This window comes from Polypterus senegalus, chromosome 11 (genome assembly GCF_016835505.1).
Source record: "Polypterus senegalus isolate Bchr_013 chromosome 11, ASM1683550v1, whole genome shotgun sequence".
Lineage (NCBI taxonomy): Eukaryota > Metazoa > Chordata > Cladistia > Polypteriformes > Polypteridae > Polypterus > Polypterus senegalus.
Window position 1 is genome coordinate 38,694,787 of NC_053164.1, and position 26,305 is coordinate 38,721,091.

A 26,305-nucleotide genomic window follows, 5' to 3' on the forward strand; every position below is an offset into this window, starting at 1 on the left:
GATTGTGCTTATCTTTGTTCTACACGGACACCATAGTGCGGCGCTCATGGGAGAAACAGTTTTTTTTTTTTTTTTTAATGATTACTGTTTTTGCCTTTATGTTTGCTAACAATTTTGAAAGAAATTCCATTATTTTGTACGGCTGATCGGAGACAGGGCAGATCGGGATGATGTCGGACCATTTGGAAATGACGGACTTGTACGATCAAGCATTGCTCGGAATTCTACAGCACGTCGGCGACATTCAGAGCTTTCTGCATGTTTACTTCGGGTTTCTCTACAGAAAAACAGACTTTTTCAGACTGTTAGTCGGCCCCCAGGACAAGATGGGCTTCCCACCGGGGGTCGCCGAGAAAATGATCCTGAAGGTATGTGTGGGAAATACCGTGACGGTTGAACTCTGGGGTGGATGGTGTCAAGAGGTTTTCTAGTCTTAACGGTTCCGACATTAAAAGTCTGACTTTTAAGTATCAGAAACTTGATGGAAGTACTTGTGCGTCAAACGATTGCTCGTTTTTTTGGGTTGAGGGGGGCAGTGACAAAGCAGTTGGAAATAAGGTTAGGTGTATTGTCACCGAGACCCAGGCCACAGGTCACCCACCATCGATCAACAAGGGAGTGTAACCCCTGCCGTTTGAGAACTTTAACATGTCATTTTGCCTGCACATTCTATTACACAGTTACTATTTATTTGATGAGTTAACAGTCTGAATGATGTATGTGTAAACGTTTGGGCCCCCTGTCAGTCAGTGCATCTAGTAAGATACGTCCTTATTCCCACTGGCAGAAATTAAAGCTTCCAAAACTTACCTGGGTCCAGCCTACAGATTTCTATTCTTGATTTACTATTTTCTCCTCTTTTAATTTCCAGAGTTTTCAAGCACAAAGTTATTCTTTAGTCTTCTTGCATGTCACACATTTTTGAGGTTTTTCCTCTGATTTTCCTTGATATGCAAGCCTACGGACAATGACTAAACGAGTAACTATGAATAACTGTGATTTTGGCACTTTTAGTTATACACACTGTACAAAATGTACTGAAATGCTTGGTTGCTAAAGTTCAAGATTGTTCATTATGTAGATGGTAAAGTACAAATAATAAAACACGACTTTATGAATATCAAAGTCATTATTTTAAAATGAAAACAATAGTAAGCATTATATTAAAATTAGGAATAACATAAGAAAATTAACAACATGTATCTCTGGGTACTTATTTAGGATGCAGATGGACAGAATGGAAGTGCCTCTCTGAACTGGTTATCAGGTATCGGTAATGTTTCTCAAATTGCAACACAGACAAGAAGCCAATGTTGTAGGGCTGGTATCGCTAATAATTTTCTCTTTCTTGGTTCGATGTGGGTTGGTATAGTTGTACTCAAAGTTGAGGAGTGCACACTGAGTGAAGTATGCAGCTGACCCCACCACACTCTGCAGGGCCTTGAGGTCCTCTCACGTGATGTTTACAAACCAGGCAGTAGCATTTCCTGTCCAGATCCTTTCAGTAGTGGTTTTATGGAATTTCTTTAGATTCTAGGGGGCTGCCTGAAATTCATAGGGCATCTGAGGTGGGGTAAACAACAACAACTTCTTCCTCTTCATTGTTACCCACTTCTATGTGGGGGCTGTTGTGCTTGATTAACCATTTCCATACAGCTCAGTCCTACACCACCTCCTCAGTCAAGCCTTTTCCTTCAAATCTTCTTTTACTTTAGCCATCTACCTTCACTTTCGCCCCCCCCTTGCTTTCTATTAGCCTGTTCTTCCATTCCCATCACTCATATTCCCACTCATCTCTGCATATCACATATCCATACCACTTCAACTTACTTTCCAGTACTTTTTTTTTTAAATGTCTGTCATACTTTTGTTGTACCTCTGTTTCATTTCCTCTGCTGCCTTTTTTGTGTAACTTCACAGTCAGTCATTTTCCAACCCACGATATCCTAACACAGGGTTACGGGGGTCTGCTGGAGCCAATCCCAGCCAACACAGGGCGCAAGGTAGGAACAAACCCCGGGCAGGGCGCCATCCCACCGCTGATAACTTCACACATTTTTGTCAAAATTCTCATTTCTGGCACGCATAACTACTTCTGTGCTGTTTTTACTGCCCACGTCTTAGCCCCATACATTATTACAGGTCTTAAAAACTTTGGAATGTAGGGTGACAGTTTCTCCAAAATATCCATTCTAAAGGACACAGATAACCAATGTATTGATGCTAAGACTGGTTAGATGTTGTGAAATTTTCCCTTTTGGTTAAGATTCTTGGTTCTGTGTTCTGCCCTAAGTACGAATGATTTCATGTCTTTCTTAGGTAGTCTTATTAGAAATGCATTACAGTAAATTAGCCAACTAACAACAAAAGTGTAAATTAAATTTCTTGGAAGCATGCAATGTTAAAATTTTTACAGGGCTGTGGAGTCGGAGTCGAGGAGTCGGAGTCGGAGACAATTTTGGGTACCTGGAGTCGGAGTCGGTAAAAAGTTAACCGACTCCGACTCCTACTAAATTTAAATGGGAATTAAAAAAGTAAGTTGAAATGTCCCAATTCACAAACAGTCATAATGAACTACTTTTCTGCTGTAAGAATAAAGCCCAATGCATGCAGTGCATAATGTTACCACAAAACGAACATGTCAAGTAACCATGAAGCATGCTTTTCATTGACTGTATGCGTCACTATATGGGATGTAATGCACAGGTAAGGTGCGGCACCGCTTTCCATTGTGTCGTGTTCCACTGTTACAGGGAACTGTGAACCTAGCCTAAAGCCCCCCGTACATTTACAGATGCACTGCCGATTTTTTGGCCGTTCAACGAGTCATCACGCGTCAAACGCCTGAATAATCATCTGGTGTGTTCTCAGCTCCGTTGGCTCCCCTTCGCTATGCACTAGTGAAGGAGCCAAGAACACAGATCTCCCTACCTGTCTCCAGCAGAGGCTCGTTCTGCTGATCAGCTGGCCGGTGAGTGACACAATACACTAAACTTCCGGCTGGCTGACAGAGGAGACAGCCACTGCAGCAGATGGAGGCATCACATTACTTTGGATGGGGGCGGTGGTCGAGATTTTCGGCAAGCTGGATCTGCCCGTCCATGTGGACACCCGCAATCTGCGGCCGCCAATCAATTCTGTTTGTCTTTAATCTGGCATTATAGTAGAGTGTTGGCTTCCTAGCCAGTAGTTCTGTGGTGAAATGACATGTATGTTGCCTTCCTTTCCTTCAATGGATGTAGAAAATACATTAGCATAATATATACATACAGAGGAGTCGGGGAGTTGGAGTCGGAAGATTTAGAAACTTCGGAGTCGGAGCATTTATCTACCGACTCCACAGCCCTGGAAAATGTCTTGACATTTTCAATGTTCCTGGTGGTAAATGGTAAATTGCAGTTGTAGTAATGTGGATAATGTGCACTGTAGAGTTTAGGTCAGAGGCACTGATTACACTTAAATTCCTTGACTTTTAATGCAAAGGATAAAGTTTATTTGTAAAGCTTTCACTATTTCCATTTTTGCCAACGGCTAAGATTTTTGTTTTTTCCTTGTTTAGGTTGAGGAAATGCTACTCAGGCATTCAGAAATACAATTAAGCCATTGTTTCAGAGGGCACAGAGCGTCAGGGTCATCGGGTGCCTTAGATAAGTAAAGCATGATTCTTGAAGCTGGTGATCCCCACACCCAAACCTTCATGACTTTTATAAGGGTTGTGATGTCTGACTTCAGGATGTCCCACTTTCAATATTGACAGTTGTTGACACAGCAATGTAATACAGTTGTCCCAATAGTCCAGCTCTTGTGCTTCTCAAGGACTGTCAGACTGTTCTTTGTACTTCTTTAACTCATGAACCAGGTATACAAGACACAGTAGTAGCTGTTGTGAAGCTGACTCTGCCTCTGGGGTATGAGCAGCACTCTGTGGAGTAGAAATAATCCGTTTGATTCCAGGCCCATGATGTCTCTAAAAGGCAAGCGTTCTTTTCACTGAGATACTTCCATCTCCCAACATGCTGTAGCTCATGGTTGGCTGTCTTGAAACCTCAACAGTAAAGATGTTAATGTTCTTGGAGTAGTTTAGTTCCTTTGTGATGTGGACACTGAGGTATCTGAAACTGCCCATCTTTGTCACTTGTGTGGTGTTAATTCTGAGGGGGCTGGTAGTACCCCTATTTTTTCCCCCCAAAGTATACAATCAACCCCTTTTTCTTGCTGACGTTCATGGGAAGATTGTTTTCCTGACAGCAGTGTGACAGACCGATTGTTACCTACCATCACCACCTTAGCTTTGTCCAGGTTTGTTTTAATCCCCAACTTTCTTTGTCTGATTTTTCATTCAGGAAATTTTTGATTAATTTGCCCTTACTATAGGCAATTAAAACTGAATTCTATGTATATACCCGTAAGAGTTTGCATTGGTAGTTCTCATCCTATTTCTCCAGTTACTGCTCCCATTACCATGGCACTATTGTACTCCCATATACCACATTGCCCTTCTCATCAAGTCAGAGCTTCTATTAACTGTACTTTATTAGCCACTTATACCACCAGCATTCCATGATGCATACCATATCTTCTGATGAGTTTTAATCTGGATTCTTTTGTTTATTGTTTCAGTGGATTTATTTTTCAAAGCAAAAAAATTCCAGAGGCTGCAATAAACTGTGTTGTTGAGGAGTAATTCTCTTTATGATTTTGCAGGACCTCCTGATTAAATTACTTTTCATATATATTATCTGGAGATGGTAGAGTTCTTCCAAGGATAGTTTGGCCAGTTCTCACCACCTGCTGTAAAGCTTTGCGATCATGCACCAAGCAATTCCTAAACCAGACTATAATAGCACTGGTGAGGATGGTCTTGACACCTGTAAAAATTGCTAAGGAAACTTGCTACAGGGGTGCCCAACTCCAGTCCTGAAGGGCTGCAGTGGCTGCAGGTTTTCATTCTAACCCTTTTCTTAATTAGTGATCTTTTTTGCTGCTAATTAACTTCTTTTGAATTAATTTTAATTGACTTAGTTTTTAAGAAATGTTTCCCTGAATTTCTTCACCATTCCTCTGAATTGCTTCATGTCTTTCCTTAAATGGCAACCAAACAGAAATGAAATGTGGAGTGAGCCAACTGAAGACCAACTAATTCACTCCAACCCGTTGCTTAATGCAGCACGGAGTCTTGTCATTAATTAAACCCATTCTTTAATTCCATGACTTGTTGCTGCTCTCATTGTGCAATAGCAGACATTTCCGAAATTGTGGATTTTCTCTTTTCTAAGAGCAGATCAGCATTCCCGAGACCTTCACCTTTCTTTATTTTTAAATATTGTATGATGGTCACAGTTTGCTGGTCCTGTTTTTGCTCATTTTGTATCTCATTATTGTTTGGCTGCTAATTAAGGAAAAAGAAACAATTGAGGGATCTGAGTCTTCAAGAGCAAATCAAATAAAATGAATTCAAAAGAAGTTAATTAGCAGCAAAAACTGGTCAGTAATTAAGAAAAGGGTCAGAATAAAAATCTGCAGCCACTGCAGCCCTCCAGGACTGGAGTTGGGCACCCCTGTGCTAAAATACTGTACCACATTTCCTTAACCTTCTCAAGAAGTATGGATGCTGTTGGTATTTCTTAACCAGCTGGATGGTGGTGTGATACTATGTAAAGTCCTCACTGAAGCAAATGCCACATAAATTAAATACGTTAACCCACTCTCCTTCTACCTCTGTCTCGCCAGTATGCAATGTTTTATGTTTCTCCATCCTCTTCTGTAGGCCTACAGTTATCTCCTTTGTCTTATTGACATTTAGTGAGAGACTGTTGACTTGGCACTATACCGCCAGATCCTCCCTCCTGTAGGTAGTCTCAGCCTTCCCAGTAATTAGACCAATGACTGTGGTATGTTCAACAGATTTAATGATACTGGTGTTTTCCTGGTTTGCAACACAGCTGCAAGTAATAAAAAATAAAAAGTACAGAGGATAAGATTTGCTACACAGCCCAGCAGAAATGACTTTTCATTCACATGGTAGAGTTGTGAATTCCTGTTCAAAAAGACTGAGTTTGTTAGAAAATCCAGTATCCATTTGCAAAGTATGTGAGGCGCACAAAGGAAAAGGAGCTTGTCACCCAGTGTACTGTATGCATGGTCATACTAACAGCATTCTCCATAGACCTGTTACGTCGATAAGCATTGTGATGGAAACTAGAGTGTCGGCGAGCCCAAAACATGAACACACAGCGAGTCCTGGGTTCAAATAAAGGTTGATTTATTCACCTTAACTCTTCCAACCAGTAACAAAAGCAGAAAAACAGGTTTTCTTTCTCCACAATTCACACCACTACAATTTCTCTCACCACTGCACTGCCCTCCTCCAGTCAAGTGTTTCCTCTCTACCTCCCAGCTCGCCTGGATAAGGGAGTGCGGCCCCTTTTATTAGATACCCAGAAATACTTCCAGGTCTCATGAAAGTTCCTTATAACAGGGAGCTTGTCTCCCTACAGCACCCTCTTGCGGCACCCAGTGACCCTGGGAAATGTCTTTCCACTGGGTATGGATATCCAGGTCTGCTGCCATCTAGTGTGCTGGGGGAGAAAAAAAGCCCCCAGCGGCATCTCTCCTTTTCAGTGGGCTGTCTCTCCATCTCTTTGGGTCCTTCCTTCTGGGTGTGATCCCTTTCGCCTCCCCGACTGGGATTCCCATGTTCCTGTTAGGAGCCTCCGGTCCTGGTCAGGAACCATCCCCTCTTCTAGCCGGGATGCCCATCCAGCCCCTGTGGCATCTACAGCATATTGGAAGTAAACCAACATATCTGGATGTGCATCCTGATGATTATTTCAAAGCACTTCATCACAATAAGAGTCAGTGCAACAGGCTGATAGCTGAATCTCCTAAGCATAAGTAATTTTTTTTCTTTAAAATTGGTTCTCTTGCTGTTTTCCAAATGTGTCTCTTGAGGCTGTTCTTTGAAAATTCAGTTTCTTTTTCATCAGTGCACAACAAATTTGATATAGCAAAGCTACTAGTTTATATAAATACTGTTTTGATAATGCTTTTGTCCAAAACTGACTTTATTGATGAGTTTGTAGCAAAGGTTTCCTCATTAGAATTCTTCCATACAAATCATTTATGTATTGAGCACTGCTCTGGTGACCATGAAACCTTTCTGCGGGTTTTTTATTATGATATGCAGGTTTTGCATTTGCATGTTTAACCAGACTACAAGTAGTTCTGCCAGAAACATTCATAGGTTCTACAAATTTTGTCTTGCATTTCATGATTTTCCTTAACTTCCATTTTTGATGCTTCTGACAGTGGAACTTTCATGTTGGATGTCCCTTTCTAGTCTTCTTCTGCCTTATATTGTTTTCCTAGTCCTCACTCGGCTGTTTACAGGACATTATAATTACTCGGAGAAGACAACTCGTATTAAGAAATTTGAATATTTAGATTCAACTCCGGATTGACCTTCACTTGACTTTATTTAAGGCCTATTAAATCAAATCAGAAAAGTGTTTAAGTAAAAAGAAGCCTAATTTTTGCACATTACAATAGCAGTATTATTTTTTTAGTTTGTTAGAGTGAGTAAATAGTAATTATGTGCTAAAATGTGCAGAGATATTTTTTTTATTTTAAGTTTACATCCAGAAGAAGAGTTTGAAAAGTATTTTAACGCAAGCTTTAGTGAAATGTACTGTAAATAGGGCTTCACATAAGATTGTAATCTTGCAACAATGATGTCAGTGCTAATGCTTTTAGCCAAGATAATACATTGAACGCTGACATTGCTGGTGTTAAGTCTTTATTATGCTAATTTTACCACAAAGTAGTTTATTTTGTGAGATTTGTATAAAAATAAGATGCACTGCTTGTTTCTTTAGACATCTTGTCCTTCTTTCTCAAAACTAGACATTTAAGACCTTTGAGCGAATTGGCCTGCAGGATCATGAAAGGAGGATGAAGGAAGTGGAGGAGAAGTTGAAAAAGGCAGCACAGGAGGAAGAGGCCAGAAGGGCATTACCACCAGCTACCCAGGAAGTTGTGGTTGAATCAATGTCAGAAGAAGTGCCTACAGTGCAGTCAGAGGAAGAATGCTCAGCACAGTCAGAATCTCAAGAACAGCCCAGTCCTGCAGACGTGTCTACAGGTGACAAGGAAAGTGTCAGCGAGGAGTCACCTAAGGTTCCGGTTAATGCTGCAGCTGGAAATGACAACTTGGAGGGGGTTGATTTGGAGAAGTAAGTACATGTCCTTATTAAAATGACAAATAAAGCCAGAGCTGAGAATTTGATAGGAGTCCCTTGTTTTTAAATTGCTTCTTTTACAATGGAAACCATGTCCAAGTTGGACATGTGTCTGGTTTTCAAACTTTCTGATCCAAAATAATAGTCCATACATCCGTTGTTTCCCTATTTGCTCCAGTTCAAAGTTGAAGGGAGCTAAATTCTATCTCATTAGTGCTGGCTGCAGTGATGAACATGACACCTGTTGGGCCAACAATTCATTGCAGGGCACAGTCATGTGTTACAATTTACAATGACCAGTCGGGTTAACACGCATACCTTTGGAGTGTAGGTGGAAATCAAGATACTTGGAGTAAAACCTGTTACATATTTAGTGACAATATATAAACTTGATTTCAAAAATGTTAATGCTGAGATGTGTTGTTAATATTAATGTACTAGGGGGCTCCGCCCCCTGCTCGCTTCACTCAGCCACCCCCGGGTTTTGTTAACTGGATATACAATTTAAAGAGATTATTTTCATAGGAATTGTTACATACTCATTTGATTCTATGTTTCATCGCTTCTCCGTGATCATAAATATACACGTGACAGAATTGTGGTTTCTTCAAAACTAAACTTGTCGTAGCCTTAATTGTTGCGGGACCACAGATTCACATAGCGTATGGTCCATTACTGTGAAAATCTACATTTTGAGCTTTGAATGATGCAAAGGTGAAAAGATTATTGTAGATTCGGATATCTTGCCTGTAGTGTTTGTGGATTTCACTTTCACCAAACAAATCTTTTAATTCTCGCAGATACGCCTCTTCATTGGGAGGCAACACTACTTTTCCCTGATGGCAACATGAATTAGACGATCTACAAGTCTCTGACTTAAACTTTAAAGCTGAGCAATATCTAAATTCTTCTGACACATCACCTATGTCCACATATTCAGTCTCTTTTTGCTGTTCCGTTATTTCACAGAGTAGTAATTTCCATTTGTTTGTACTAATGCAATCTTTACGTTCTTTTTTTTGATACTTTCAAACTTTACTACTTTCATATTCTGTAACCTGCTTGGCCCGTGTATCGTGGCAAGGTTTTTGAATGTCTTTATGAAGTCTTTTATTTCTGACCCCGATTGGACCAACGAGGTTTTCAATTCCACTTGGTCCAGGCTGATTATTACTTTCCTTATTTTCAGAATTTGCACTTACATTATTATTGTTCTTTTTTTGCATTCTTTTTTGCCTTATTTTCTCTCCAACACTTTCATGTCTCTTTTCAAAGCACTGCTCTTCTTTGCTTAGTTATTGACGTGCCATCTAGAAAGTATAACATTTTTAAGAGCTGAGAGCATTTGAAGTGTCTGCCAAAAGCATTCCAACAACTGAGAGGTTAGATGTCCATGATCTTATTTTAAATTGGTTGTTCTCGCGGGACGTCAAAGTATCTTTCCGAGAAGGTCACATCTCGACCCAAGATTTTTTTTATATAATAGAGAGATACATTTGTGAATGCATTTTTCACGTGCTACAGATCTCACGAAAAAAGAACGAAAGACCAATAACTTACATTACAAAGCTCTAACTACTTCTGAAAGACAATACAGTATGTGCTGCATGTTCCTTGGACATGCAAGAAAGCGCTCTTTTGAGCTGGTTCTTATGTATACATTCACAAACATGCATTCTGTATATACACACACATATATATATATATATATATATATACACACACATGCACACAGAGTGTTTGGTCCATAGGCATTTGGACATTGATAAAATAACAATAAGTTTAACTTGTTACCAAAAAAATATTGGCGTTGAAGCTATACACTCACCTAAAGGATTATTAGGAACACCATACTAATACGGTGTTTGACCCCCTTTCACCTTCAGAACTGCCTTAATTCTACGTGGCATTGATTCAACAAGGTGCTGAAAGCATTCTCTAGAAATTTTGACCCATATTGATAGGATAGCATCTTGCAGTTGATGGAGATTTGTGGGATGCACATCCAGGGCACGAAGCTCCCATTCCACCTCATCCCAAAGATGCTCTATTGGGTTGAGATCTGGTGACTGTGGGGATTTTTTAGTACAGTGAACTCATTGTCATGTTCAAGAAACCAATTTGAAATGATTCAAGCTTTGTGACATGGTGCATTATCCTGCTGGAAGTAGCCATCAGAGGATAGGTACATGGTGGTCATGAAGGGATGGACATGGTCCAAAACAATGCTCAGGTAGCCCGTGGCATTTAAACGATGCCCAATTGGCACTAAGGGGCCTAAAGTGTGCCAAGAAAAAATCCCCCACACCATTACACCACCACCACCAGCCTGCACAGTGGTAACAAGGCATGATGGATCCATGTTCTCATTCTATTTACGTCAAATTCTGACTCTACCATTTGAATGTCTCAACAGAAATTGAGACTCATCAGACCAGGCAACATTTTTCCAGTCATCAACTGTCCAATTTTGGTGAGCTCGTGCAAATTGTAGCCTCTTTTTACTATTTGTAGTGGAGATGAGTGGTGCCCGGTGGGGTCTTCTGCTGTTGTAGCCCATCCGCCTCAATGTTGTGCGTGTTGTGGCTTCACAAATGCTTTGCTGCATACCTCGGTTGTAACGAGTGGTTCTTTCAGTCAAGAGTTGCTCTTCTATCAGCTTGAATCAGTCAGCCCATTCTCCTCTGACCTCTAGCATCAACAAGGCATTTTTGCCCACAGGACTGCCACATACTGGATGTTTTTCCCTTTTCACATCATTCTTTGTAAACCCTAGAAATGGTTGTGCGTGAAAATCCCAGTAACTGAGCAGATTGTGAAATACTCAGACCGGCCCGTCTGGCACCAACAACCATGCCACGCTCAAAATTGCTTAAATCACCTTTCTTTCCCATTCTGATATTCAGTTTGGAGTACAGGAGATTGTCTTGACCAGGACCACACCCCTAAATGCATTGAAGCAACTGCCAAGTAATTGGTTCATTAGATAATTGCATTAATGAGAAATTGAACAGGTGTTCCTAATAATCTTTTAGGTGAGCGTATGATGAATGTGTACTGAAAGTGCAGACTGACCACATTAATGTCGGGGTATTTGCATCCAAATCGGGTGAATGCTTTAGAAATGACAGTACTTTTATATGTTGTTACGTCCTTAACAAGTGACCAGAACTAATTGGACAATTGACAGGCAAGCAGTTCCATGGCCAGATGTGGGCAGTTCCTTCATTATTTCATTTAGAATTAAGTAGGTAAAATGTATGGAATTTACATTTGGAAGCTGTTGCTGTAAACTCTCAATATGAGGTCTAAAGAGCTCTCCGTGTAAGAAAAGCAGACCATCATTAGGCTGAGAAAACAAAACAAAGCCATCAGAGAGATGGCAGAAACATTAGGAGTGACTAGATTGATAATTTCGTTCATTTGGCTCATATGATATTTTTGTTAAACCCCTTAAATTAAAGCTGACAGTCTACACTCCAATCACATCTTAATTGCTTCATGTCAAATCCATTATGGTGACATGCAGAGACAAAATTATGAAAATGATGTCATTGTTCAGATACTTATGGACCAAACAAAATACACACCCAAATACAGTAGACCCCCGCGAAGTCCTGGTTCAGAGTTCGCAGCCTCAGTCATTTGCGGATTTTTCTTTGGACCTAACTAATAATTGTTAGCAGAAACCGCAAATATCCTCCACAATTTTTATGGCTTTTTTCGTGGTAATACTGTACTGTAGAGAAAACCGTGACTTGGGATGGTGAAAGTAGCCAATAGAATTTTAATCTGCAACTCCCAGCAGTCCCTGCAGTGGCTCTGATTGGTCTTCTGCTGAGGGTGCTGGGGCTGTTGAGGTCAAAGGACATCAGCGTGGCTTTTAAAAACGGGGCCGGTGACCAAAAGCAAAATAAAAGTTTTTGTAATTTGTGTTTCAAGTTCCGGTCTGTCTGCCTGCCTTCTATTGGGTTACCTGTACTTATTCATTTTGTCCTGGATCGTTTCGTGGTAGGGGTATGAATTGTCTGCCGTCTGCCTGTGTACATGAGGACTGTAAGTGGATTCATGGCCATCCTGCAAAGAAAGGGAGCACTCCTGAACCCATCCACCCATCTTCACCATTTCAGGAACTACCGTTAGGACTATCTGTACATTCCCATTAAACGTGCGGATCTCTGGACTATCAATTTTCATCATTACATTTCATCTATTGCCATTTTTCATGAACGTTTTCATGATTTACTGTGTGTGTGTTTTGTTTGTGCTTTGTTGTATTTAATATTTAATCGCTGTAAGGGGAACAGGGGTGCTATCGTTGTTTTCTTATTTCATTTGTTTTCATTCTTTATTTGCTGTTTGATTACCGGTTTGCTTTGTTTTTGTCTCTGTGAGTGTGCTTATATCGGGTGCATCCCTGGAATCTCCACCATAAAAATAAATAAATCACCGTCTTCTCGATTGCGGCTTCTCGCGGACGCTACGCTTACTTAAAAGCCTGAACAGTACCTGACCTTTTTGGCTGATTGCTTTGTTTCTCTCTCCTCCCCCAGATCTGCTCCTGCTGGGGGATGTGCTCCCTTGTGATGTTTGTCTATTCTTTAATATATAACTGCATACTGAGCTCATTTTACTTCTAAAATTCAAATGTTTGAATAAAGTTCCTGTCGCTACAATCTCCTTTGTTTCTGTGCAATTCTGTGACCCAAGCGTGACACCCTGCAGCACTGCCCCTGGGATTAAGCTGCTCAACTAGACTAGCCTGGTAAGTGTCAGCGTTAGCCTCTGTGTGCTTGAATGCCGCCAGTTCAAGCGCAGTGGGCTGAGTGATTTACATCCATGATGTCAGTTGCACTTTATACATATTGTTCCAGTAGTTTTTACAGTTCATTAGCAGTGTGTATAATGATTAGTGTTGCAGTAATTGTGATGCTCTTTGCATGAAAAAATGTGTTCCATTAAAATTTCACTTTTTCTTTGTGAATTGTGACGTTTACTTAAAGTGCAGCAAAAAAGTATTTGGCACCCAGGGATGCATTAACCCCCGAGTATGTGGCAGTTTAAGGATTAAAGCCCGCTGAAACACCCTGCACCTTTTAAGGCTTCTGGCAATGAAAATGTGCTTGCATAAATTACAGTACATATAGTGGTAACATCGGTATTTTACATTCTAGCACTGCAGGAGACATAGCAGTACAGTATACAGGTTTACCTTTATGTTCTTTATTTTTAACTAATGTATTAAGCTGAGTTTGAAATTAAAGTGTTTTGGGGGCATATTTAGGGTTTAAATTATGAAAATATGCTTTTTTTTTTTTTTTAACCACATCCAAAATTTGCGGTTTTTCACAATCCGCGGGTGCTCTAGGAACGTAACCGCCACGAATTTTGGGGGTATACTCTATATTTTTTCTGTATCAGTAAGGCACTGTGCAAAAAAAAAAAAACATTTTTGAAGGTGTTTTATAAAATATACTAGACATTAAGCCCATTACAATAACGGGCGCTAGAACAGTATTGCATAAACATTAGTAGGAACAGTCTATATTAAATGGCAAGGGACCTTGACCTCATTCTGTTTGTTGTTTTTTTTGTTAAAAATATTTTTGCAAGAAGCCTAAAGTAAAATATTAAAAATAAAATTAAAAACATATATGACAATACAGTAAGTATAATTAATATTGCCTTTAGTGTAAAACTTTGTAGCAATCTGTAATACACAATATCTGAAGAAGAAATTTAGGAAAAAGTTTTTATTTTTTTACCTCATGAAATTTTTCAATAAAATTTCATTATAGACAACATTCTTTGTAAATACTCTGCCTGATTTTGGCAACAGTTTGCCTTGTTCAGGACCATCTACAACGTTGACAACAACATCTGTAAAACTTCTAACTCTTGATAATGCCACATATAACTGACTGTGGCTGAATACTGGTTCTGGCAAGTAAATGCCAACTTTTTCTAAGGTTTGCCCTTCAGCTTTATTAATTGTTATGGCAAAGGCTAATGTAACTGGAAATTGTCACCTTCTTAAGGTAAAGGGTAAATTAGTAGAGGATGGAGCCAAATCAATATGGGGAATATTCTGACGCTCATTTTCTTTTTCTTCAATCGATCTATTTGCTTGTATTTTTCTTTGTCTTTCAGCCTTTCTTTTGTTAATGTTTACTTGCTGAGCTGACCGTTCTTCCAGGAGATGTTGCTTATATACGATTTGAGTGTCTGTGTCTCTTGTCCTACTTGACGTGTCCTTTTTTTTTGGGTGGCATGTTGTTAGTAGATCGTTAGTTAGTAAACATACGCGGGGCAGTACGTGTGGAGTCTCCCTAGCAACGGATTTTATGTGCGCAGCTGCGACTGCCCAGTCAGCACTTTCCCCAGCAATGCTGTCCTTTATTTGCTTATCATGCACGGCCGCGGCTACGCTATTCACTGTGTGCCTAACTTCCAGTGTGTGTGCATCCACGGTCTCCCCAGCAATGATATCCTTTATTTGTTAATCATGTGAGGCCGCGACTACGCGATTCACTGTGTGCCGAGCTTCCAGTGTGTGCGTCCAGGGTGCCGTGCAGATCTTACCGAGCCCCGCACATGCGCTCTTCACCAGAAGACACACACACACGGACACCTGGACGAATACAGGGGTTTTATTAAAGAGGATGAGTGTGTGTAAACTGGTAATTTTTAACATTGTGTTATCTGTTCTTTTTTTTGTGATAGAGTGCAGGCGATGTTCCAGGCAAACCCTGACAGTTACAATGGTGCTGTTAGAGAGAACTACGTCTGGTCTCAAGACTACACAGATCTGGAGATTAAGGTGCCCGTGCCAGTTACCATTACTAAGGGTCGACAGGTAAATCAAAATTATCCTAACTGGAAGCACTTACTGTTTTTTTTTTTTTTTAATATTGCCAAATTGTGCATATTTCAGTGAATCTTGCTTTAAATGTGATTCCCTCTTAAAGCAGAAACAATCTTTAAATTCAGTGGTTGTATTTAATTTTTATATGGTGGCACAATTCATTTACAACATGGAATCCCAAATTAGTTTTTGACTGCCTCCATGGTTACGTTTTGTGTTAATTTTGTTTGCCTCTTATAGTGACTTTGTTGAAGATCAGATCACATTTTTTGAGTAATATAATGGAGAAATACAGATAATTTAAAGGGATTCACAAACATTTTCTAGCAACTGTGTATATGTGAAAAATAACATGTTTAAATAGTCAAAGGCTCAAATGTAAACCAGAGCTAATTTGAGTAAGTTATTACAGTGTTTGATGATAGTTGTGGGAGTGACAGAGTCTTAATAGACACAAATTCAGTTCTACAAACTTGAGAGACAGTATTACCCTTAGAACTGAATCAAGGAATGCCATGAGATTGTTGTACAATGTCAGTAATCAGTGGCTTGATGAGGAGATCCCTGGAAACTGGGTGTCAAAAGAATCCATTCTTTCTGAACAATATTTGGAAACTGCTTTAAATACTGTAATAATATAAGCCAGGTGTTGATTTGTTCAATGAAGTCATTGTAAGGTGATAAGCAAAACTGTATCAAACATTAGTTAACAATACTGCGACCTAGAACCTCTAATTTCAGAGATTTACATTTTGTCACTTATCAGCTGCTTTTATCCAAAGCATCTTACAAAACAGTTTTTAGTAGATGTCAGTCTGGGGGTTGTTCTGGAACAAGTGTTACAATAGAAGATTAGAACATTGACCATCACAAGTGAGGAACTTTAAACTAAAGTGAACAATACAAGTGATGTGGGGTGTTGAATGTTTCCAAGAAACCTAGTGCTATGTAGCGCATTATGATATGAATAGTACTTTATATTATCATCCATCCATCCATTATCCAACCCGCTGAATCCCAGCCAACACAGGGCACAAGGCAGGGACCAATCCTGGGCAGGGTGCCAACCCACCGCAGGACACACACCCACACTAGGGCCAATTTAGAATTGCCAATCCACCTAACCTGCATGTCTTTGGATTGTGGGAGGAAACCGGAGTGCCCGGAGGAAACCCACGCAGACACGGGGAGAACATGCAAACTCCACGCAGGGAGGACCCGGGAAGCGAACCTGGGTCTCCCAACTGCGAGGCAGCAGCGATACCACTGCGCCACTGTGCCGCCCATATTATCATTATAATCAATTTAAATACATTGAAAACAAAAGCTAATTTTAAATAGTAGCAAGAAAGTTATACACCCAATAATTTCCCTTATTAAGGTGTAGGAGAAAAATAATAAAATAATCTTAGCTGATGACAGCCAGATATTATAAGCAGACCTTTGAAGCTTCAGTAGTCCTGTCATTTTCTAATCCACTTAATCCAGACTAGGGTATCAGGGGGTGCTGGAGCCCATCCCAGCTATCGCAAGGCACAAGGCAAGAACAAACCCTGGTCAGGGTGAGTGTGCACACAAACACACACTAAGGCCAATTTAGTGTTGCCAGTTCACTTAACCTGCATATCTGTGGACAGTGATAGGAAACTGGAGCACTCAGAGTAGCACACGGGGAGAACATGCAAACTCCACACAAATACCTTAAATAATAGTTGCCCAATGACAGTTTTATTGATATTCTTTTTGTAAAATTGTTTGATGTCATGTTTATTTTTTCATTATATCTAAGTTTTAATGTCTATTTTTTATGTAGCTACAGCTTTAAAGACATATGACATATTCAGTTATGTAAGCATAATGAAATAAAACTTAATTGTATAACAGTAGTGTTGATCAAGTGCACACTTGCCGGTTAATATCAAACCTTTAGATTTAATTTCAAATAGTTATTATTATAGTGAAATAGGAAGGCAGTATTAAAAATGGCTGAGGTAGCAAACAAAGAAACAAAATCAATCTGCTGGGTTGATCACTGCCTTGGTTTTGTATATACTGTATATATAAACTACTGCTACTTATCCAAGGCAGGTTACAACATTTGAGATGCAATTGGTTACATTTTTTTTTCCAACTGAGTACAGGCAGGTGAAGTGACTTGTTTTTTGTCACGCAGTGTCAGTAGCAGGATTTGAACCTCTAACTCCCTTTGAACTCCATATTCTTAAACACTGTGCCACACAGCCGACCATATAAAGCACTTTGTGTGATGCATGTGGGGTACACTAGTGCACATACTGTAGGCTCAACAAATGAATAACTGATTTCCACAAATATTCAGATCACCAAAACATACCAGACATCAAAACCATAAAATGTTTAATAGCATATTACAGTATATAGATGGAACTAAAGTGTAGCTGCATTTCCTTGATGTTTCCTAACTGTACAGCTACTCAGCTGAGAAAAGTTCAAGCTTTCAGTAATATGCGTATCACAAGAAATTCCACATCCCAGTCATTTTGTTTCTGTCTTTTTAGTGAAATTCAAAGTAAAAACGGTACATACAAGTATAAGCAGAAAATTTCATAACGCATGCGTAAATTGGTTTCTTACCCAGTGATGTTTCAGTTTTACTTTTTTTGGAAATCTTTCAGCCTAACCATGTTGCAATCTGTGGCAAAATGTCCACTGCTGCTGATAAAAATGAATTGAGAAAAAAGTCAGGTATGTGTGTATTTAACACAGATTGGCAAAGGGAAAAAGAAAGTGGGAGAAAAAAAAAATACCTATGTATGGCCTGCCCCAAACCAAAATCCAAAAGCATCAACTTATTAACAGACTGGCACAAGAAAAGATTATAGCTTTTTAAGTAGCACTGTATTATTATTATTATTTTTTTTTTGCTGGCTTTTCCTGCTGACGGCTCCAGAGACTAAGTCCAGCATTCCACCTCTCTGACTTTTAGATAAACGGCAGAGCCCATGTACTAATAGTTACCACTGGTTCTTTTTATTCTTCCTGTCGTCTTGCATAAATGAGTTATGTGGTCTTCCTTTTAAAGACTGCAACTCTCAGACCAAGTTCTTCCCAGTTTTCTCTGCTGTATGACACTAAAGTATAACAACATTTATTTTTGTGGGGGACTTTTTTTTTTTCTCTCCAGTGCAGTGCTTCATTGCTTTGCTGGATGAAATATATAATTCAGAATTTGTATATTATATAATAAAAGTGTTTGGGAGTTTTTCAGTAAATAGATACAAATATGTCTGATTTTTTTGGTTCTCAGTCTCACACAATGGTGATGCCAAAGTTGTATCTTCTGCCAGGCTTTGTTTTTGCAGCCAAGTCGTTGGAATAATTCATACAAAGAAGTGTCACAACATTAAGTGACTGAGACTGCAGTGTTTTGAATCATAGCATTTCTGTTTAGAAAGTCATTTAGTGTGTGAATAGGCACTTATTAATTCTTTGTTGATAAACATTGATTTTATTGACATTTATGGTTTCAGGTGTCAGTAAATCTCCAAAGCAGCTCAATTCGTGTGGCTGTGCTGGAAGGAGGGAGTGAAAGGATACTTATGGAAGGCAAACTCGCTCACAAGATCAACACTGAGAACTCACTCTGGAGTCTTGAGCCTGGCAAGTGCATCCTGGTATGTGGTGTGGTGTTTTTTTTTTTTTTTGCAAGTGTGCTTTTAATGATAAGATGAATAATTTGAAAAGTATGGCCCAGTCCACAGTACTGCATTTTCTTTTAAAAGTGCAAACATTACTCTCAGTTTCTACATTTCGTCCCCTCTACCCCAGTGTTTTCAACTCCTGAAAGTGGATACTTTTAAAAACACTCTCCAGAGCTATAAACTTCTTAAAATGGAGCCTCATCCTTGTAATGTGGGCAGGCAAAAACATTTTTTTTTTCCAAAAGTGCAGACTCTAACTGTGCTCTTATTGGTTCGTGCCTATTACATGGCCCTTTCCTGATGAGATGTTGTAATGAGCAGGATCCAATTACCTAATCGATCACCCTTCACGGAAGAAAACCATATTTCAACATCGCAGGGTTAGAAGAGAGCTTTCCATTGTCCTGGTTGTATTGGTTACCTGTATGCATCTAAATTGCTTTATGTATTGTCTGAATGTTGTAATCGTACACAAAAGGCAAACAATTTCCTGTTTACTTCAGTTTTGCAATAAATCCCGTGTCTGGGGGCATTGCCATACCTTCAAGGATTTTTTCTGTAATGTCACATACATTTCTGTCTTTTTGGTGCGGATGGAGCTACTTTTGTGAATGATGTGAAAATGCTAATATGGAGAGAGGCCATTTTAGTTTTAAAAAGCGTAGTTTGGACATGACCTGGGACAAAAAGTAGTCTGATTTTTTTAAAAAAAAAAAGAAAAAAAATGCCATCCAACACAGTAATCAATCCATTTCTAACCCATTTATCCAATTCACACGAGATCAATGGCTATTTTTTTCAGTAGTCCTGGACAGATCAGCAGTCCATCGCAAGGCATACTCCTGCATTTATGGCCACTTTGTCATACTTTCACATGGCAAAGTGAAAAGACCTTCTGTAACCTGGCAGCTGTCTTCAACCTCTGTGTGAAGTCTTTAACGTAGGACTTATTCTGTGTTTACTGGGTCAGCAGTTTAATTCTTTTAAACACACTGGCCAAGGGAGCTGCCTGAAAAGTGGATGTGTAACACGTGACATATTTAATGTACTTTCAGCAAACAACTATTTTGTTTGGAAATTATAATTGGAGAATCTGCAGTTAAAATGTTATTTTTGTCTTTATGTCAGGTAAACTTGAATAAAAATGGAGAATACTGGTGGCAAGCTGTACTAGAGGGTGAGCAGGCAATTGACATTAATAAGATCAACCGTGAGCGTTCCATGGCTTCAGTGGACGAAGAAGAGCACGCAGTCCTGGACCGCCTTACCTTTGATTACCATCGTAAGCTGCAAGGCAAGCCACAGAGCCATGAAATGGTAGGTAGAATTGACTGACAACTAAGGATGAGTTGCTGATAAGCACTTTTAAAGTCTGAGCTAAGTGCAGCATAATGGTGGTAGGCAGAGCTGATACAGTAGGTAGTATTTGTTGCTGAAGATTAGATTAAAGGCAGAAAGAGGTTAAGCCCATAGAAACACAGGATAATATGTGACCGTGACAAAATGTCATTGATTTTGGAGGTTTCAAGGTGACATTTGGCCATGAAGTGATGGCAGGAGTGTAGGGAGTACCTCAGAGTACTGCACCCTCCACCCATCCTTCTGCTGATACCAGCATAGAAGAGAGTTTCCCCCACCCACAATTACAGCAGCCAAGGTAAGCAGAGAGCTGAGGAGACTTTGTGACAGCAAAGCAGTGGGTCCAGATGGAGTATCGCCACGACTGCTGAAGGCCTGTGCATTGGAGCTGGGGAGTCTTCAACAGCGCATCTTCAACCTGAGCCTGGAACAGAGGAGAGTGCCGAGGCTTTGGAAAACATCTTGCATCACCCCCGTCCCAAAGGTATCATGTCCTAGTGAGCTGAACGACTTCCAGCCTGTCGCTGTGACGTCACATGTGATGAAGACCATGGAGTGGCTGCTGCTTCACCACCTGAGGCCACAGGTCCGCCACGCCCACAACCCTCTGCAGTTTGCATATCAGGGGAAGGTGGTAACGAAGGATGCCATCATCTATATGCTACACCGATCCCTCTCCCACTTGGACAGAAGCGGTGGTGCTGTAAGAATTATGTTTTTGGACTTCTCTGGCGCCTTCAACACCATCCAACCTCTGCTCCTTGGGGACAAGCTGACAGAGATGGGAGTAGATTCATAACCTGGTAGCATGAATCGTCGACTATCTTACAGACAGACCTCCGTATGTGCCTCTCAGGAATTGCAGGTCTGACATTGTGGTCAGCAACACAGGAGCACCCTGGGGGACTGTACATTCTCTGTTTCTGTTCAGCCAATATACATTGGACTTCCAATACAACTTGGAGTCCTGCCATGTGCAAATGTTTGCTGACGACACTGCTATCGTGGGCTGCATCAGGAGTGGGCAAGAAGAGGAGTATAGGAACCTAATCGAGGACTTTGTTAAATGGTGCGACTCAAACTACCTACAACTGAACACCAGCAAAACCAAGGAGCTGGTGGTGGATTTTAGGAGGACCAGGCCCCTCCTGGACCCCGTGATCATCAGAGGTGACTGTGTGCAGAGGGTGCATTCCTATAAATACCTGGGAGTGCAGCTGGATGATAAATTGGACTGGACTGCCAATACTGATGCTCTGTGCAAGAGAGGACAGAGCCGACTATACTTCCTTAGACGGCTGGCGTCTTTCAACATCTGCAATAAGATGCTGCAGATGTTCTATCAGACGGTTGTGGCAAGCGCCCTCTTCTACGCGGTGGTGTGCTGAGGAGGCAGCATAAAGAAGAGGGACACCTCATGCCTGGACAAACTGGTGAGGAAGGCAGGTTCTATTGTAGGCACGGAGCTGGACAGTTCGACATCCGTGGCGGAGAGACAGGCGCTGAGCAGGCTCCTGTCAGTCATGGAGAATCCACTGAACAGTATCCTCTCCAGACAGAGGAGCAGCTTCAGCGACAAACTGCTGTCACCGTCCTGCTCTACTGACAGACTGAGGAGATCGTTCCTCCCCCACACAATGCAACTCTTCAATTCCACCGGGGGGGATGGGTGTGGGGTAAACATTAACATTATACAAAATTATTGTCTGTTATACCTGCATTTTTATCACTCTTAATAGTTTTTTTTCAGTATGCTGCTGCTGGAGTATGTGATTTTCCCCTTGGGGATTAATAAAGTATCTGTCTAATCTATGGCAAATCACAATGCTGTTATTGATGACATGTAAAGGTCTGGTGCATTAGCCTGAAAGATAAACCAGGATATGGGTAGAACAAGCATTGGTTTCTGAGGTTGGGCACTATATACAGTGTATGACAAACAAGACATAAGAACTGTATTTTTTTTGCTTGGCCTTTCATTTTTATAGGCAGCACTATTGCACAAGGCAGCAAAAAATGTTTTTAAATGTAGGATACAAACCGTATATATGTCATTTGTACTGATCCATTAAATTATATGCTAATGTTCCTTGCTATTTTTCAGAAAGTGCATGAAATGTTGAAGAAAGGCTGGGATGCAGAAGGTTCCCCATTCAAAGGCCAACAGTTTGACCCCACCATGTTTGACATTTCCCCTGGAGCTGTGCAATTCTGATAGACGCTGAGACAGCAGTGAAAATGCTGCCAGTCAGCTGCTTGTCTAAAAACTTCTGATTTATTAGGACTCCCAAGACCTCATACAGGAGCTGTTCAGCTAACTGCAAGGCAAATGCCAGAATGCTCCATTTTTAAGGCTTTTTATGCTTGATTGCACATCACATTGCTGAGATTAACAGGGTTCTGTACTGAGATTCTACACACAGCCATTTTCTTGTCATGTTCAATACCTAAAAATATACAAAGCCAGGGAAAAGCTGAGGTGGATACACAGTTAATTTATTGACGGATTAAAAAAACAGTTGGTATGTGAACGCGTTCAGAAACTGCCTTGTAAAGACGACTTGTGTTCTCTTCAACTGTAAGCTTTCAGTTCAGGTATTGTAGGGCAGTGTGTTTTTATGAGCGTGCAAACCAAGAAAGATGCCTCTGATGTGACCGCTGGCCAGATGCATGGAGTGCCTAATGGTGACCACAGATTTTACTGGTGACATTCACTTCTGCCTTGTAAATGCAACACGACTTCCTTGAAAGTCTTGGTAAAGGGAAAGCAGCACTTTGGATTTTTTTTCCTTTTTTTTTATTAACTATTTGTGTGATTTCTGTAGTGTCTGGGCTTGCAAATACATTTATATTGTGTTTTGGAGTGAGATTTTAATTATGCTTCTCAGCCAGTTCTGTATTTTCGTGACTTATTTTATTGATACTTTGTTTTGCTATTCAAGCAGCACTCCAGTACCTCATGGAAAATGAGGCTGAATGTTTCAAAAATAATTTACCTGAATTGTAACCTTAATTAACATTATGAAAGTTATTGTGTTTCAGTGCTCTCCGTACCTGGTCTGACTGGGAACAGGATGCCTCCCACAGAAGCTGTTTGAAATTCAATGTGGTGGGATTTATTTATAGCAGATGGTGTTAAATGCTGTTTTTAAACTTTTGTGTGTTTTAAGCAAATTGGGGGCCTGACCTTCACAATTGAGAACTGGCAAAAGTACGTCCTAGAGAGTGCACAACCACTGTGTGTTATCACAAAAATGAAAGAACATAACAAATATTTATCCACTTGTCTTGGTGAAATTCTAGTGTACTAAAATTTAAAGTAAAAGGAAAAAGAAAATACATTATATCTGTGAAAGCACGTTGGGCAAGTTTTTATTTACATGGTTGTTAGTAGAATGGCTCAAATGAGTGCATTTGCATGCACTTTAATAACCTGCTTTTAAAAATGTCATATATATCTTCTTGTTAGAGGAACTGGGATATTGATCTCTTGAGAAACACACGTAAATGATTTTATAGTTTGTTAGTCTGCATATTTCCTTGCTTTGCATACACATCCCACAGCCATAGGTAGAAAACCGTGCAATCATCCACAAAGCTACATTTTCGGAGGCAAATGCTCGTATAATCACATCATTCCTTCTTTGGGTTGAAGTAATCTGTCTCAGTATTTCAGAAATTGCTAAACTTACGTTGATAAGCTGAACGTACAGTGCTAAGATCAGCAGCATAATCTCACGAGACACAGGCTCCATGCTTGTTTTTGGAATCACGGCTACCGTTGATGATGTTTGATTTCTCATTATGACATTTTTATTTCATTGGAGTATTTTGCTAAAGGTGAAACTTCATGAGTGGACTAGTACATGAGAACGGGGGGTTTAAGAAACAAGTTTTCTGCCTTAGCCGGATTACTCATTTTACCCGTTTTGTGTGTGCATGTAACCACACTCAGTGATACGGTTGCTGGGACTAGTAATACTGCTTTCTTTTTTTTTTTTCCTCATTTTATTTGTTCACACAGGCAGCAAAATATACAGTGCATTCACTCAAAAGCATGACAGAGGCTAGGGCTCACGTCCTCCTTGTGTGGAGTTACCATGTTCTCCCCATGTACACATGCATTTCCTCCGGGTGCTCTGGTTTCCACCCACAGTCCAAAGACATGCAGGTTAGGTGGACTGCTGATGCTAGATTGGCCCGTGCTGTGTGTTCACCCTGCAGTGTACTGGTGCTGTGTCCAGGGATTATTCCTGCCTTGTGCCTGATGTGCATTGGGATGGGCTCCAGCTTCCCTGCAACCCTGCTCAGGATTTAGTGGTTTGGAAGATGAAAGAACCGAAGAATTGGGGGAATAGTATTTGGCTTGTTAGGTTGAATGGCCCGTTCTTGACTAAACTGTTGTTGATGAACTTTATATCAGTTTCTGACCACAAGTGATCTGCAGCATGCAGGAACAGCTACAAGGAAAACCTGACTTTGTTGCCAAAACCAAATGCTGTGTCTAGAGATTTACTTGCAGGTGGTGTTCTTTTTTTTCATTCTGTAGTCGAGATCACTAAGGAAACAAAGAAAATGAATGCAGTTCTGCTTGAAAAAACACGGCACCTTCTATGCAGTTTTTCACTTCGTCCAATTCTATCCCAAGTGAGCGTTGGACTGTCTCTTTCCAGAAGGAAATTGCTCGATTTTTGTGCTGTATTTCGTCGTCTTCCCTGTTCCAGTTCATTCTCATATGACACATAATCCTCTTTTCTTTTTTTTTTTTTTTAATTGTGCCACCAGATGATAATTCTAATAAAAATTATGATTGTGACATTTAACGGAAAAAAGCTAAATTCCTGATTTAGATCAAGCAAATGAATTTGTAATTTACAGAATTATGAGATTTTTTGACCTGAAGGGTAAATTGGAGCAGGAATAAAAAATAAAATATTTTGTGTGTGAGAAGGCCAACTAGCATATCAGTCAGAGGTGCAGAATTTGTCAATTTGTGTTCAATGTATGCAAAATTTCATTAAAAAAAGAAAAGTAAGCAACTTGAATATATCACTTGTATCCATATCGTATGAAAAGTCCAAATATATTTAAACCAATCTGTTGCAGTGAATTTTCAAAAGTTTGGCTTTTTTTGATTCTGTGTCCTGAAAAGAATCTCCTCTCTGATGCACTTCTTTTTATCTGAGAGCGTCACACATCACACCATTGCTTTGCAGTGCTGGTGGTTTTGCTTTTAATGCGATGTTTCCAGTATGGCCGAATTCTGCACTAGCAAGTGACTTTTTTCATCCTGAGCAGCCTGAACACTGGAAATCCTGGATAGCCAGTGCTTTAGTCGAAAGGGTAATTCTCATTAAGTTAATAAATAATGCAGTGTTTTGATTACAGCCACTTTTTAACGTTTTATTACTTCTTCAAATAAATTGCAATGCATATTTAACGTAGTTTCTGCATTTTGTGAGTTTAAACAGGCAGTGATTTCCTGACACCACACCTCTTTGTAACTAAAATACATTTTTCTGAAATTTTCTTTTCTTTCCTGGGAGTAAATACATAAGGAGCATGTTGGAGTGTCTGAGTTTATATTTCAAATTTCATCATTAGTAAAAGTGAGTTCAAGTAAACCGTTGTCTTGTATTTTATTTCTAGAATGTTACGGTGATGGCAGTGGTAGTGCTGCTGCCTCACAGCAAAGAGACTGGGGCTCCCGTCCTGTGTATTCTGTGTGTGGAGTTTACGTGTTCTCCCCATGTCTGTGTTTGTCTCCTCCAGGAGCTCCGGATTCCTCCCACAGGCCAAAAACATGTAGGTTAGTTGGTTTGGAGATGCTAAATTGGCTTTTGTGTGTGTGTGTGTGTGTGTTTGCCATCCTCTTTAAGGATTGTTCCAGCCTTGTGAACAATGCTTGCTGGGATGGGCTCCAGCTTCTCTGCGACCCTACCCTAGCTGAGGAGGTTAGATCTCGATCTTTGCTGTGAGGCCTGAAATGTACAACAAAATTCCAAGGCCACTTTCTGTCTTTCACTTTCTCCTGTGATTTCTTTATTTTTAATTCTTCTATTCTACTTTGGTGAAAAATTTAGGCAAACCCACATTCTGCAGACCTACACAGTGGATGTGCAAAGGGTGGATACATCTTACATCTTTTAACTTTTATTTATTTT

At 40.1% G+C, this 26,305-nt stretch overlaps 1 protein-coding gene across 1 annotated transcript; it reads left to right on the forward strand.

The window, feature by feature from the left end:
• On the forward strand, positions 1-25,765 carry nudcd3 (NudC domain containing 3). Its single transcript, XM_039768424.1, has 6 exons — positions 1-368; positions 7,903-8,231; positions 14,961-15,093; positions 18,612-18,755; positions 19,911-20,099; positions 22,246-25,765. Exons 1-6 carry the CDS (start codon positions 168-170, stop codon positions 22,354-22,356), a joined length of 1,107 nt encoding a protein of 368 aa, XP_039624358.1. The 5' UTR covers positions 1-167; the 3' UTR covers positions 22,357-25,765.
• Positions 25,766-26,305: the final 540 nt, after the last annotated feature.